Source organism: Nansenia antarctica, assembly GCF_963989245.1.
Source record: "Nansenia antarctica genome assembly, chromosome: 5".
NCBI lineage: Eukaryota > Metazoa > Chordata > Actinopteri > Argentiniformes > Microstomatidae > Nansenia > Nansenia antarctica.
Window position 1 is genome coordinate 71,858,377 of NC_137690.1, and position 14,436 is coordinate 71,872,812.

A 14,436-nucleotide genomic window follows, 5' to 3' on the forward strand; every position below is an offset into this window, starting at 1 on the left:
TAATAGCCCAGGTGTTTAATAGCCCAGGTGTTTAATAGTCCAGGTGTTTTAATAGCCCAGGTGTTTAATAGCCCAGGTGTTTAATAGCCCAGGTGTTTAATAGCCCAGGTGTTTAATAGTCCAGGTGTTTAATAGCCCAGGTGTTTAATAACCCAGGTGTTTAATAGCCCAGGTACAGGTGTTTAATAGTCCAGGTGTTTAATAGTCCAGGTGTTTAATAGCCCAGGTGTTTAATAGCCCAGGTGTTTAATAGCCCAGGTGTTTAATAGTCCAGGTACAGGTGTTTAATAGCCCAGGTGTTTAATAGTCCAGGTGTTTAATAGCCCAGGAGTTTAATAGTCCAGGTGTTTAATAGCCCAGGAGCAGGTGTTTAATAGCCCAGGTGTTTAATAGCCCAGGGGCAGGTGTTTAATAGCCCAGGTGTTTAATAGTCCAGGTGTTTAATAGCCCAGGTGTTTAATAGTCCAGGTGTTTAATAGCCCAGGAGCAGGTGTTTAATAGCCCAGGTGTTTAATAGCCCAGGTGTTTAATAGCCCAGGTGTTTAATAGTCCAGGTGTTTAATAGCTCAGGTGTTTAATAGTCCAGGTGTTTAATAGCCCAGGTGTTTAATAGCCCAGGTGTTTAATAATCCAGGTGTTTAATAGCCCAGGTGTTTAATAGTCCAGGTGTTTAATAGCCCAGGTGTTTAATAGCCCAGGTGCAGGTGTTTAATAGCCCAGGTGCAGGTGTTTAAACCAGGCAGTACAATGTTGTAGTGGTAGTTAGATACGTGATCCATGGAGTGTTGTGTGCTGAGGAATTCCACGTCATCATCTTGTACACTGTTAATCTGATTACTTGGAAACACTTAATCATAGTTGGTGGTACTGAGCCAGTGATTACTCTTCTGGTTCTGGGGAAATTCACTGGTAACGTTTGGTAATGACAGGGTTAGTGACAGGGTTCCCACGGGTCCTTGACATCCTTGAAAGTTTGTGAATTTGAGAAAAGAAAATCAAGGTCTTAAAAATAGACATGGGTTTTTGAAAATAGACATGGGTCATTGAAAGTGCATGAATTCCCCTCTCTCTCTCTCTCTCTCTCTCTCTCTCTCTCTCTCTCTCTCTCTCTCTCTCTCTCTCTCTCTCTCTCTCTCTCTCTCTCTAAAGAAATCTACATCTATTTTAAAATGTTTAGCTCGTCAACTATTAAATAAGTCTCTGTATTGCTTAACTTTACACATATTTAACAATATATTGTTTTGCTGTGCTGTGGTAGAGAAGGCAAGAGACCGTCTAGTGTTCACACATTCAAGCCTCTCTTTTTAATTGTTGTCTGTGAGCGGATAGTTCCTATTGTATAAATTCTCATCTAGATCTGTCTCAAGCTACGCCGTGTTGGGTCCTTGAATTTGAGGGAATTGAGTCTTGAAAGTCCTTGAAAGGTGCTTGAATCTGATGTTTCAGAAGGTGTGGGAACCCTGGACAGTGCTATTGCTTCTATCCCTTCTTACTGGAAACTGAGAATTGTATTTCCGTGCATCTCTCTAAAGAGCTCTTAATAAACTGGGGAAACTGTGTTTCATCACAGCGTGTTGAACCTTAGCAGTTCGTTCTTGTGAGTTTAGCAACTCACAACAACATCTTTAGATAATAGTGAGGTAGACTTTCCAACCACTCTTTCACCAATACAAACTTTCTATTGGTCCCCAAACAACAGATGTGTTGTCACCAGTGGCTGTTTGAAGGGCAGGGGCGAAAAGAAAAAAAGGGCACCTACTGCACAACATGGGACCCCATCAGTGCACATGGTCATGTTTAGACCATTGGAATGGCAGCCAATAGGGCACATCCTCTCATTTTGCCACTCAAAAGGGCACTTTAGTGCGACGTTTTTCAACTGTGGGGGCACATGGTCAAGTTTAGACCATTGGAGGGGCACCAATACCCCGTCCTCTCATTTTTGCCACTCAAAAGGGCATTTTTGCCACTCAAAAGGGCATTTTTGCCACTCAAAAGGGCACTTAAGAGAGACGTTTTTCAACCGTGGGGGCACCAGGAGGGGCGGTCGCCCCCCCTGCCCCCCCCTAAGTCCGCCAGTGGTTGTCACGTTGTTCTCAGGTCAGGTTTACAAGCGTGTTATCGTTCTCTCTTCTGTATGAACGGGCCCTTGATGACCTCGGGTCTGTTAGCGACGCTACTGTTTACGAGTGATAAACACCACTTAGCTGCTGACGACCTTTACTGATGACCTTTAAATGGTAAATGGACTGACTTATATAGCGCCTTTATCCAAAGCGCTTTACAACGGCCTCTCATTCACCCATTCACACACACATTCACACACCAATGGCGAGGTAGGCAAGCTACCATGCAAGGCCCCGGCCGGCCCGCTCACTGGGAGCAATTTGGGGTTCAGTGGCTTGACCCAAGGACACTTCGACATGTGGCCAGCCGGGGTTCGAACCGCCGATCTGCCAACCATGAGATCATTAGACGCCGGCTCTACCTCCTGAGACACAGCCGCCCCGGACCGTGACCGTCATCTCTGAGTGTCCGTTTCTAGGTCAAGGTCTTCACCAGCGTATCAGTGCAGGTCTGGTCAGGTCCATAAAGACATCAGAGGAGCTCTTGTGTGTTTACAGGAGCAGAGTCCCGTCCACCCCCGCCCCCCCGTCCCCCCCGTCAATAAGGGTCTTCTCCATGACTGCGTTTATCTCTGAGTGTCCCTTTACGACCACGACCCCCCCCCCCCCCTCCCCCTCCCCTGCACCTCGTTAGAGCTTTCTGGTCTTGTGATGGTCACACACACACACACACACACACAAACACACATTCAGACACTGACTCTCCCATCATGATTCATGTCTACACCAGGGGAGGCTGGTATAGGAAGTAGAAATCACAGGATACTGTACACAGGATACAGGAAGTTGATTGTGTTCATTTGTGTACGTACAGGATATGGATGATGATGGTCATGTGGTTTGTGATGTCATGTGGTTTGTGATGTCATGTGGTTGGTTTGTGATGTCATGTGGTTTGTGATGTCATGTGGTTTGTGATGGTCATGTGGTTTGTGATGTCATGTGGTTTGTGATGTCATGTGGTTTGTGATGTCATGTGGTTTGTGATGTCACACAGAGCCAGGAGGACGCGGGGCTGTGGGTGGAGGAGTTGCTGCAGCTGCACACGGCCAGGGTCAGGGACGTAGAGCTGCTGACCGGCCTGGACTTCTACCGCTCCACGGCCCTGCCCTACACCCAGACCCTGGCCCTCAAGACCCGCCTGCAAACCTACGAGATTGACGCCTAGACTCACCCTCCCTCCCTCCCTCTCACCCTCCCTCTGTTTCACTATCCTTTATCTGCATTCACTTTTGTCTTCCTGTGTCTCCCCCCTCTCCCGTCTCTCTCTCTCTCTCTCTCTCTCTAATTCAATCTCTCCCTCTCTCTCTCTATCTCTCTCTCTCTCCCCCTCTTGCTAACTCGATCTCTCCCTCTCTCTAATTCAGTCTCTCTCTCTCTATCCCTCTCTCTGTCTCTCTCTCCCTCTCTCTCTCTCTCCCTCTCCCTCTCTCTCTCCCTCTCTCTGTCTCTCCCTCTCCCTCTCTCTCTCTCTCTCCCTCTCCCTCCCTCTCTCTCCCTCCCCCCCTCCCTCCCTCTCTCTCTCTCTCTCTCTCTCTCTCTCCCTCTCGTACATCTCTGATCCTTAGGTGTATATTTTTATATTTGTCATATTTATTATGTAGTAAATAATAAGTCCCCATGCATACTAATCCAGTCTGACAGAGCGTGTGTTGGAAATGTGTAGCGTGTCGTTTGTTAGAAGATGTGTTTGCTTTCGGGGGGAGATTATACCAGGGGAGGCCTTATACCAGGGGAGGCTGGCGGAGGTAGAAATCAGAGGACGGGCTCAACACAAGGTTTTTATTTTTATTTGTATAGCGCATTTCTCACAAGATGTGACTCAATGCGCTTCACATGATGACAGAACACGCACGCAAGCAGGCAAGGTTAACAAAAACCTGTAGGCTACACTGTGCATCCAGGAAAACTCCCTTGCAGCCCTCTACTCATAGAGCGACTACTACCAGTTTGCTTACCAGCGCACAGCAGCGGCCCCCAAAACCCCAAGCCGCCCCACACACCCGACCCGACCCACCTCCAGCACACCTGGTTACAGTGAGCTCTTCCTCCGAAGTCTACCTCCGCCAGCCTCCCCTGCCTTATACAGTGAGTCTCCATGCTGCACAGCGATGACACAGTAGCCTGCGTTACCTGTTGGTTTGGCGTGAACACAGATTTGACACCCCTGGCATAAGGACTTCATAAGGGTGACATACAGACTTCATAAGGGTGACAGCAGATGTCATAGTGATGTCACTGATGACAGTTAAACATGCATATTTGCTTGACAGTTGGCTTTAGTGTGGTGCTGTTATTGTGATGCTATTGCTAGCTATCCGTCATCATAACTATGACTGCTTATGTCATCCCCGTAGTGTGTATGTCATGCTTATGACGGTGTTATGTAGGCCGTAGACTAGAACAGCCATGGGTGGGGTCATTTAACACTAGAACAGCCATGGGTGGGGTCATTAACACTAGAACAGCCATGGGTGGGGTCATTTAACATTAGAACAGCCATGGGTGGGGTCATTTAACACTAGAACAGCCATGGGTGGGGTCATTTAACACTAGGACAGCCGTGGGTGGGGTCATTTGACCGTGTGAGTAAAAACAAAAGTTATAACTTTTCACTCGATCAAATTTCAGGACCCTCCTTTCATGACTTGTCCTAGATATGTGCGTTCTACCACCCAGTATCCTTACGAGGCGCGCCAACTAGTGGTCGTTGTGTGTAAGTAGCAGCTTCCCCATTGTAAAGACTATGGTCATTTGACCCCCGAGGCGGCTCTTATAGTAGGTAACATAGACACGGCTGTTCTAGTGTCAACTGTCTCTTTCAAATTTGAAATAAGTTGTGACAGTTGGTGATGTGGTGTTCTAGTGTTAAGCGTTCCCTGGTTGTCATGGATACTAACTTTACCAACCGATGGCCCTCCTGCTTGCAGCAGCGCTGACTAGGCCCGCGTCATATAGACTCCGCATAATTAACGAGCATTTACGTGTCAGTTAACCACGGTCGCCGTGGCGACGGCTTCAGACGGTCGACGGCGTTGTTGTTGATCGGTTGATGTTGTTGTTGAATATGTTTTTGTTTTTTTCTCTCTTTTTAAATTGTGCATTAACATGTGGCAAAGGTTTTTTGATTAGAATAAATTCTTATAATGTTACAGAAGTGTAAGAGTGCCCTTTTTGTTGTTGTTGTTTTGGTTGGTTGTTGATGAAATGAAATATCCTGAAATACGTTTGTTTTGTGACGGTTGATCCAAGGATACTGTAGCGACTAGATTTAGCCAAAAATCGAGAGTTGCTGAGAGACGCGAGCAGGGTTTGGGTGAAGTTGTGTGATGCGCTAAAAACAATTCGCTTGAGATAAAAAGGTACGTTTAAGGCATTTATTGAATATAAAACAATCCAGCTTGGTGACGTACATGAATACAAAAGCGACCAAAAACAAAGAATGTCAAACAAATCGTAAATGAAATGCGGTCAACAAAATATACAGCAACCCTCTCTCCCCTCCCTCTCCACTCCCGCCATCCAGGTAAACAGGTGCTTAAAATAACATCAGGCAGGCCCGCCCATAATATGTCACTTCCGGAAGGAAGATCAAAACAATAAACAAACAAATCAAATAAGCTCATAAACCCATTAGCTTTTTGTACTAAATACTTAATACCCAAGAATACATACTCATGGCTCCTACAGATACTTTCTGAGGATTGGTTTTTTCGTTTTCTAGTCTTCTCTACGTCGCATTTAGAACATCATTATAACTATCAAAACAGACCATCTGACCATGGAGCTAAAATATCAAACATATAATTAGGGGTGAGCTATAAATGGGTCATTTTTTGTTTTGCTATATCTTAGTTATTTTTGTTCCATTCCATCTGCCCTCTCAACATGAAACTACAACATTTTCGGCTTCAGTTCCAAGAAAACAGTGTGCAGGGCGCAAATCCAAGATGACCGCCGTTTTCCCTGAGAAAAAAAAACTGAGACCTAATAAAAAATAAAGTGTTTTGGACCACTGGGTTATAACCCACTCCTAATATAACTAAACACAAAGGAAGGGGTGCTGTGGAGGCTGGTGGTGGTAGAAATCGGAGGACGGGGATCATTGTAGTGCATGGAACGGTATCAAACACTGGAGGATGGGCTAATCGAACGCACGTGTTTGACACCGTTCCTCCTTCCTCATTCCAGGAAGGATCCCCTAGCCTCCACCAGCCTCGCCTAGCCTCCACCAGCCTCCCCTAGCCTCCACCAGCCTCCACCAGCCTCCCCTAGCCTCCACCAGCCTCCCCTAGCCTCTCCTAGCCTCCCCTAGCCTCCACCAGCCTCTCCTAGCCTCCAACAGCCTCCCCTGACCACAGGACTGTTTGTATTCCCGGATAGTTGACCGCTAGATTCGTTGGAAGGTGTCCTGCCCTTCCACAGAGCCATCGCCCTGGGTTAGGCCTCACAGTGGGGGGGGGGGGGCATGGAGCCCTGGGTTAGGCCTCACGGTGGGGGGGGGTGGGGGGCCATGGAGCCCTGGGTTAGGCCTCCGGGCGGGAAGCCTGTCCTGCTGTGCCCAGATGACGCAGGGCAGGATGGTCACATCCGTGAGCTAGGCCTGTTATTGTAGGAAGCCTGTCACTGCTATTGGACACAGCTGTGAGTCAGCCATTCTCCCTGTGTGAGGAGATTATTTTGCATTGTTTTTAATTTAACCTATTTATTTAACCAGGAAGTCCCATTGAGATACAATATCTATGTTCCTATAGAGACTATAGGCCAAGATAACAGCAGCTTCTATAAATGACAATAAAATACATTTACAACACAATAGACACATTGTCATTTGTAGATGCTGATATCTTGGCCAGGTCTCTATAGTCTCTATAGGAAAATAGATATTGTATCTCAATGGGACTTCCTTAACCTGGTTAAAGGTTAAATACAAATATTAAAATAATACTCTCCTCATATAGGGAGAATCGCTGACTCACAGCTGTGTCCAGTAGCAGTAACAGAGTCAGACAGACAGACAGACAGACAGACAGAGACAGACAGACAGGCAGACAGAGACAGACAGACCGACAGACAGACAGAGTCAGACAGAGACAGACAGAGACAGACAGAGACAGACAGAGACAGACAGACAGACAGACACAGACAGACACAGACAGACAGACAGGCAGAGAGACAGGCAGGCACACAGACAGACAGGCAGACAGACAGAGACAGACAGACACAGACACAGAGACAGACAGACACAGACAGAGATAGACAGACACAGAGACAGACACAGACACAGACAGAGACAGACAGACACAGAGACAGACAGACAGACAGACACATAGAAAGACAGACACACAGACAGACAGGCAGGCAGGCAGGGACAGAGATAGACCGTGCATGATAGAGATGAGAAGGCTGTTAAAGATGAGAGAATTGTTGCGGTCAGGGATAATGAACCGAAGCGCAGAACGCAGTCAGGACACGTACATAAAATAATCTGGTTTTAATGAGAGGGACCAGTCAAGTCATCTTTATTTATAAAGCACATTCAACTTGCGCTGACCAAAGTACTGTGCATGGATTAAAATCACAATAAACACAAGCACAACAACGCAAACACAAAGACACATAAAAGTACAAAAAGAACAAGAAATCAAAACCACATGTCAAGGAAATGCGAAAGAATACAAATAGGTTTTAAGCCTGGATTTAAAGGAGTGGATGGAGGGGGCAGGTCTGATAGAGAGAGGGATGGAGGGATGGAGGGGGCAGATCTGATAGAGAGGGGGATGGAGGGATGGAGGGGGCAGATCTTATAGAGAGGGGGATGGAGGGATGGAGGGGGCAGATCTTATAGAGAGAGGGATGGAGGGATGGAGGGGGCAGATCTGATAGAGAGAGGGATGGAGGGATGGAGGGATCAGATCTGATAGAGAGAGGGATGGAGGGATCAGATCTGATAGAGAGAGAGATGGAGGGATGGAGGGATCAGATCTGATAGAGAGAGGGATGGAGGGGGCAGATCTGATAGAGAGAGGGATGGAGGGGTCAGATCTGATAGAGAGGAGGAAGGAGGGATGGAGGGGTCAGATCTGATAGAGAGAGGGACGGAGGGATGGAGGGGTCAGATCTGATAGAGAGGAGGATGGAGGGATGGAGGGGTCAGATCTGATAGAGAGGAGGATGGAGGGATGGAGGGGTCAGATCTGATAGACAGAGGGATGGAGGGATGGAGGGGTCAGATCTGATAGAGAGAGGGATGGAGGGGTCAGATCTGATAGAGAGGGGGATGGAGGGGTCAGATCTGATAGAGAGAGGGATGGAGGGATGGAGGGGGCAGATCTGATAGAAAGGAGGATGGAGGGATGGAAGGGGCAGATCTGATAGAGAGAGGGATGGAGGGATGGAGGGGGCAGATGGTCTCTCTCTACTGGACTGCGTAACCAATGTGTTTCCAATGAATTGGTACAAGACTCCTTCAGGTCAGAACGTCAGTGTTTTCTTAATGACGCAGCGTGACCTGACACACTGTGACATCACACACAGCAGGGGACTGTCACACCTCGTGACGTTAGAATTATAAGGTATTATGACATCACGTGAGTTTAGAATGATAAGGTTCTATCTCCATTTTTTGTCAAAATTGAGGTTTTTACATAATCTGATCCATTAGGTGTTTATTAATGCCTGTGTGGTGTTATTTTAAAAATGTTGACATTTTTGAGTTAGTAATTCATAAAATACAAAGGTTCCGTCTCACAAAACATAATGGAATGTAAAAACGTTGACGCTCAATATCTCTGAACTACCCTAAACGGAGATGGAACCTTATAATTCTAAGCTCACGATCTGATACAATAAAATGGAATAAGTCTGGGTTGCAAACTGTTGAATAATCAACGTTATGCAATCTGATCTATCGCAATTCTTCTTCATCTATTCCTTAGTATTTCGTCAATACTTATACAGCCTCATATACTTATACAGCCTCATATAGCCTAATAGATGAATAAACTGCGGCTCCTAATATCAGACTAATGATCTACCTCTCCTAATATCAGACTAATGATCGACCTCTCTTAATCAGATCCCAGACACCCTCAAGGCTTTGAAAGAAAGAATTGTTTTATTGCCATGCAATCAACATAGTCAGTCAGTTGTTGGAATTTGGTATTTTATGCTCTAAGCACACAGGGGTCAGAGCCATAGACGGCGACCCTGGAGCAATTAGGGGTTCAGTCAGTAGCCTTGCTCAATGACACCTTCGACGCGTGGCCGGCCGGGGGTTCGAACCGCCGAACTGCCGACCTTGCGATCGATCGTTGACGCCGGCTCTGCCTCCTGAGCCTCTGCCTCTGCCGCCCTCAGTGTTGGTCCAGTAGAGTTCCCTGTTAATGATTAGCTGAGGTCCTCACCTGCGTATCAGAGGAGGTCTGGCCGGGTCCATAAAGCCGTCAGAGGATCAGAGGATCTCCACGGTCCCAGGAGCAGCGTTCCCTCCAACCACACCTGACGTCTCCAGGGGTCACTGTCCCGGAGGTCCTTCAGGATCCCTGTGTGTGTAGAGAGTGTGTGTGTGTGGAGTGGGTGTAGTGTAGAGAGTGTGTGGAAGTGTGTGTGAAAGAGTGTGTGTTGAAGTGTGTGGAGTGAGTGTGAAAGAGTGTGGAGTGTGTGTGAAATAGTGTGTGTGGAAGAGTGTGTGTGGAGTCTGTGGAAGTGTGTGTAGAGAGTGAGTGTGTGTAGAAGTGTGTGTAGAGTGTGTCTGGAAGTGTGTGTAGAGTGTGTGTGTGTGGAAGTGTATGAAAGAGTGTGTGTAGAGAGTGTGTGTGTGTGTGTGTGTGTGTAGAGTGTGTGTAGAGTGCGTGTAGAGTGTGTGTGGAAGTGTATGAAAGAGTGTGTGTAGAGTGGAAGTGTGTGTAGACTGTGTGTGTAGAGTGTGTGTAGAGTGCGTGTAGAGTGCGTGTGGAAGTGTGTGTGGAAGTGTATGAAAGAGTCTGTGTAGAGTGTGAGTGTGTGTAGAAGGTTTGTGTTTACTTGGAGTACGACCAGCCAGCGGTCAAGCATGGGGGTCAGCCAGGAGCTGCAGAAGAGGAAGTCCATCATAGTGAGTACCTTCTCTAGAAACTATATATATTATCTATATATACGTATGTGTCACGGTACATTTGGGAAAACGGTACATGTGGGAAAACTAGGGTTAGGGTTAGGTGCTAGGGTGCTACGGTTAAGGTTAGGGGTAGGGTTAGGGGTAGGGTTAGGGTTAGGGTTAGGGGTAGGGTTAGACATGCCAGCATGTACCAAGTGGACGTAGCACCTAACCCTAATCCTAGTTTTCCCACATGTAACGTATTCCCACATGTACCGTAACATATATATTATGATATATTATAGTACCTTTCCTCTGCATTTTGTTGAATAGTACTTGTACTCTGCCATGACAATAACGTTGAATCTAATCTAATCTGATCTAATCTAATCTAATCTTGTCCTGTATGGTGATCATTCATACTGGTATTATCCTGTATGGTGTCATATATATGTTACGGTACATGTGGGAATGCGGTACATGTGGGAAAACTAGGGTTAGGTGCTAGGGTTACGGTTAGGGTTAGGGGTAGGGTTAGGGTTAGACTTGCCAGCATGTACCAAGTCGACTAGCTTTCCCACATGTACCGTAACATATATACTGGTATTCTCCTCTATAGTGTCATACAGTATATAGTTAGTTAACGGGGGCTGAGGACAGAGTGCTTGCAGTGCTTTAGGGTTCTCATGAAAGAGTCTGGTGATCCTCTCTCAAATGTTAGTCTCAGAGTCCAGTTTCTCAGAATTCAGTTACTCAGAGTCCAGTTTCTCAGAGTCCAGTTACTCAGAGTCCAGTTACTCAGAGTCCAGTTAATCAGTCCTTGCTTATTCAGAAGGACAGGAAGTTGTACCCATGCAGACACGTGCTTTAAGAGGGTTTGAGTTAGTCCACCTCAGTCAACTCAACTGGTTTACCAGTTTGACGTAGATATACATATATAGTATAGTAATACTGTGTATCTAGTTAACATGGGAATATATGTTGTGTATAATTACACTTTAACATAATCCCTGTAAATGTATGACCAGTCTGACATGTATATTATGTTGAAGCAATATCACACGAGAGGGAGTGCTGTTATACTGAATATCAGCACGGCTGTGATTCGGTCGTAGGTACGAGGCCGCAGGCAGCACGACCTCGAGTGTGATATTGCTTTTATACAACAGTTCTACAGCACCATTTATTAGTTAACAGTAATAAGCCATAACAGATTATGATTTGTTTGTTAATTGTCAACAAAAAATAGTTCCGCAACTAACTTCAGCTGGACTGTTGCCTAGTAACCTGAACACAAACATCCGCAGGCTAGCTACTTTGTATTAACGGTCATTTAATAGAACATCTGTGCGGTGGAGTGATACATATAGTTAAAAGTCCCAGTGCTGTTATACTGTATATCGGCACTCATGGAATGCCTCTTGTCCAATCAAATTACTTGGTCGAAACTAACTGTTGTATAATGTATATTATGATATAAGGGCTACCTACAGACTGGAAATGTTTGCGTGCGTGTGTGTTTGTCTGTGTGTGTGTGTGTAGATAGGTGTGTTGGCTGTCGCTCTGGTTACCATCACCCTGGGGCTTGGACTGGGTCTGGGGCTGCAGCCTGAGAAGTGTACTGAGTGTACTGACTGTCCAGGTATTGTCTTTCTCATTGCTTAATACCATGACATAATAACCCAGAGCTATACCTTTTAGTTATTACTGTCCCAAATGTACTTTTGATAAGTAAGTAAATAAGCTAGCTAGCTAGTTAGAGCTTTGGCTGATGTGACGTGGGTTTGTTTAGCTATCTCAGTTAGCTAGCCAACTCTGTAACATTAGCGTAGCACGGAGAAATGACGAGCGGTAGAGTTTACGTTCAGGAATGTCCGGAATGCTCGCATCGGCATAGCAACGCATGCGTCATGGCGTTCTAAAGACCTGATTACATTACCCCGACAGTATTTGGCACCCGGACACTATTTGGCATGACAGCTCCCAATACGTATAAAAGAGTACTTAATACAATTAACTCTGAATGAACAGTAGATGATTTATCTTGTTTGCTGATCTGTTATTTCATTTATTTTCTTTGGTTTTTATTTATTTATTTATTTTATTCCTTTCTTTTGTTATTATGATGTATGTATGTATGTATACAATGTTTACAATTGTCTGTATGTATATACTGTTGACAATTGTCCAAATATGATTTTTGTGTCGGACCCCAGGAAGACTAGCTAATGTAATGGCATTAGCTAATAGGGGTCCTAATAAACAAACAAACAAACAAACAAACGTCTCTCCTCCTCTGCGTCAGCGGTTCCCAGTACGTCCTGCAGGGGGCGGTGTTACCAGCCCTACGACGACGAGACGCCTGCGGCCTGCCGCTGTGACGCCCAGTGTGTCTCCTCCAACAACTGCTGCTACGACTTCCACGACACCTGTCTGCTACCAGGTCAGTCCCCTGGGCTCGCCTAACTAACTAACTAACTATCTGTCTGTCTGTCTATCTATCTATCTATCTATCTATCTATCTATCTATCTATCTATCTATCTATCTATCCGATTTTTTACACTGATACGATTTTTTGGTTTGGCAGTTCACATTACTTTTAAAATGTGACCTATATTTGACCTAGGCCTACATTGACTCCCGTGTGAACATTCCACGGCCCTGAACAGACCCGCATGTGCAGAAGGACAGCGCACTGTTTACAATAATAATAATAATAATAATAATACATTAGACTTATATAGCGCTTTTCTAGACACTCAAAGACACTTTACAAACTGAAAAGATCGAGTATTTTAAAAAGTCAGATTTCATGTGACTTGCGCTGTTCCTTTTTGTGTCATGCATTATGCATTTATGTCAGGCAAAAAAATCAGATTTGGGTCACATTTCACTGCAGTGTGAACGTAGCCCTATTTGATCTGTTCCACCACAAGCACACCTGATTCAACTAATCAAGTACACAGCCATTGTGATTTAGTAGAATCAGGTGTGCTGGTGGTGGAACAGATCAAGTATATGGAGCGGCTGGGGGTCCCCGAGGAGAGGGTTGAGAACCACTGGTTTAGTGACACCACTAGTGGATCCTGTCTCACCTGTACTATTGTCACCTTTATGTTGTCTATTGTATTATGCTCATTATTTTTTGTCACTTATGTCCTGTACTACTGTCAGTTCTTTTTTATCTTGAATTATGCTTGAATGTTGATTGCCTTCTTTGTGCTGCAATGTCAGGAACAAAGCCTAAGAATTTGACTCTCTTACACTCGTGTAATCTCCTGATACGGAGAGATAACTTTCAGTATATCTGCTCCCAGACGATGGAACACCCTACCTGAGAGCCTGAGGTTGTCCAAAACTCTGGAAACATTTAAGCAAAATCTACTTAATCAATCTGGCCTTTTAAATGTCCATCTTAGTTGTTGCTTTATCTTCTTTGCTCTTTGTGAAGCGCATTGGGTCACATTTTGTGAGAAATGCGACCCAGTGTGCACTCCGACGCTCTCAGAGCGAATTTACGAACGCACCCTTCACCTCAGTCCTGTTGTCTCCTCCTCAGTGGAGCAGTGGGAGTGCTCCAGGCTGCGCTGTGGGGAGGAGAGGCTGGCCCAGAGCCGCTGCCACTGTTCAGACGACTGCCTGGCCGCAGGGGACTGCTGCACCAACTACCAACACACCTGCCACGGTCAGAGGAGCTCTAACCCTAACCCTTAACCTTTAACCTTTAACCTTTAACCCTAACCCTTAACCTTTAACCCTAACCCTGCCAAGGTCAGAGGGCTTTAACCCTAACCCTTAACCTTTAACCCTAACCCTTAACCTTTAACCCTAACCCTAACCCTAATCACTACAACAGCGTACTTACTTACTTACTTACTTACTTAAGGGCTCTGCACACAGCGTGCGATTTCTGTTGCGCGTCAACATTCCATTTTGAAGTTTGAATGGAAGTCTATGAGAAAATCATAAAACATCGCATCCCAATGCACACAGCGTGCGATGCTTGGAAATGCGATGTTCTCATAGACTTCCATTCAAACTTCAAAATGGAACGTTGACGCGCAACAGAAATCGCACGCTGTGTGCAGAGCCCTTTACTTACTTACTTACTTACTTACTTACTTACTACTGCCATGACTGCTGTACATGTTGCTATAAAGTTAAAGTTGTTTCTAAATAACTTTATTGCTATATTTTATACAGTTAAAGTTGAAGTTATTTCTATATAACTT

At 45.5% G+C, this 14,436-nt stretch overlaps 2 protein-coding genes across 3 annotated transcripts in view; both read left to right on the plus strand.

The window, feature by feature from the left end:
- The window catches only part of enpp2l (ectonucleotide pyrophosphatase/phosphodiesterase 2-like), a 57,346-nt gene that overhangs the window by 34,175 nt on the left and 8,735 nt on the right, over positions 1 to 14,436 (plus strand). The window contains exon 25 of one of the 2 annotated variants that reach the window (XR_013937464.1): positions 3,124 to 4,544. Coding sequence is in view for 1 of the 2 variants with exons in the window: in XM_080532269.1 (XP_080388395.1) it covers positions 3,124 to 3,294 (171 nt within the window). In the remaining variant the exon portion in view is untranslated. Of the gene's footprint in view, positions 1 to 3,123; positions 4,623 to 14,436 lie in introns of those variants that run through there. The other variant, XM_080532269.1, reaches the window with a different exon arrangement.
- LOC308158611 (venom phosphodiesterase CdcPDE) overlaps positions 9,642 to 14,436 on the plus strand; it is a 30,381-nt gene continuing 25,586 nt past the window's right edge. The window contains exons 1-5 of the mRNA XM_080532268.1: positions 9,642 to 9,912; positions 10,122 to 10,221; positions 11,746 to 11,845; positions 12,509 to 12,646; positions 13,764 to 13,889. Of these exons, the coding sequence (XP_080388394.1) occupies positions 10,180 to 10,221; positions 11,746 to 11,845; positions 12,509 to 12,646; positions 13,764 to 13,889 (406 nt within the window). The 5' untranslated portion in view covers positions 9,642 to 9,912; positions 10,122 to 10,179. The remainder of the gene's footprint in view (positions 9,913 to 10,121; positions 10,222 to 11,745; positions 11,846 to 12,508; positions 12,647 to 13,763; positions 13,890 to 14,436) is intronic.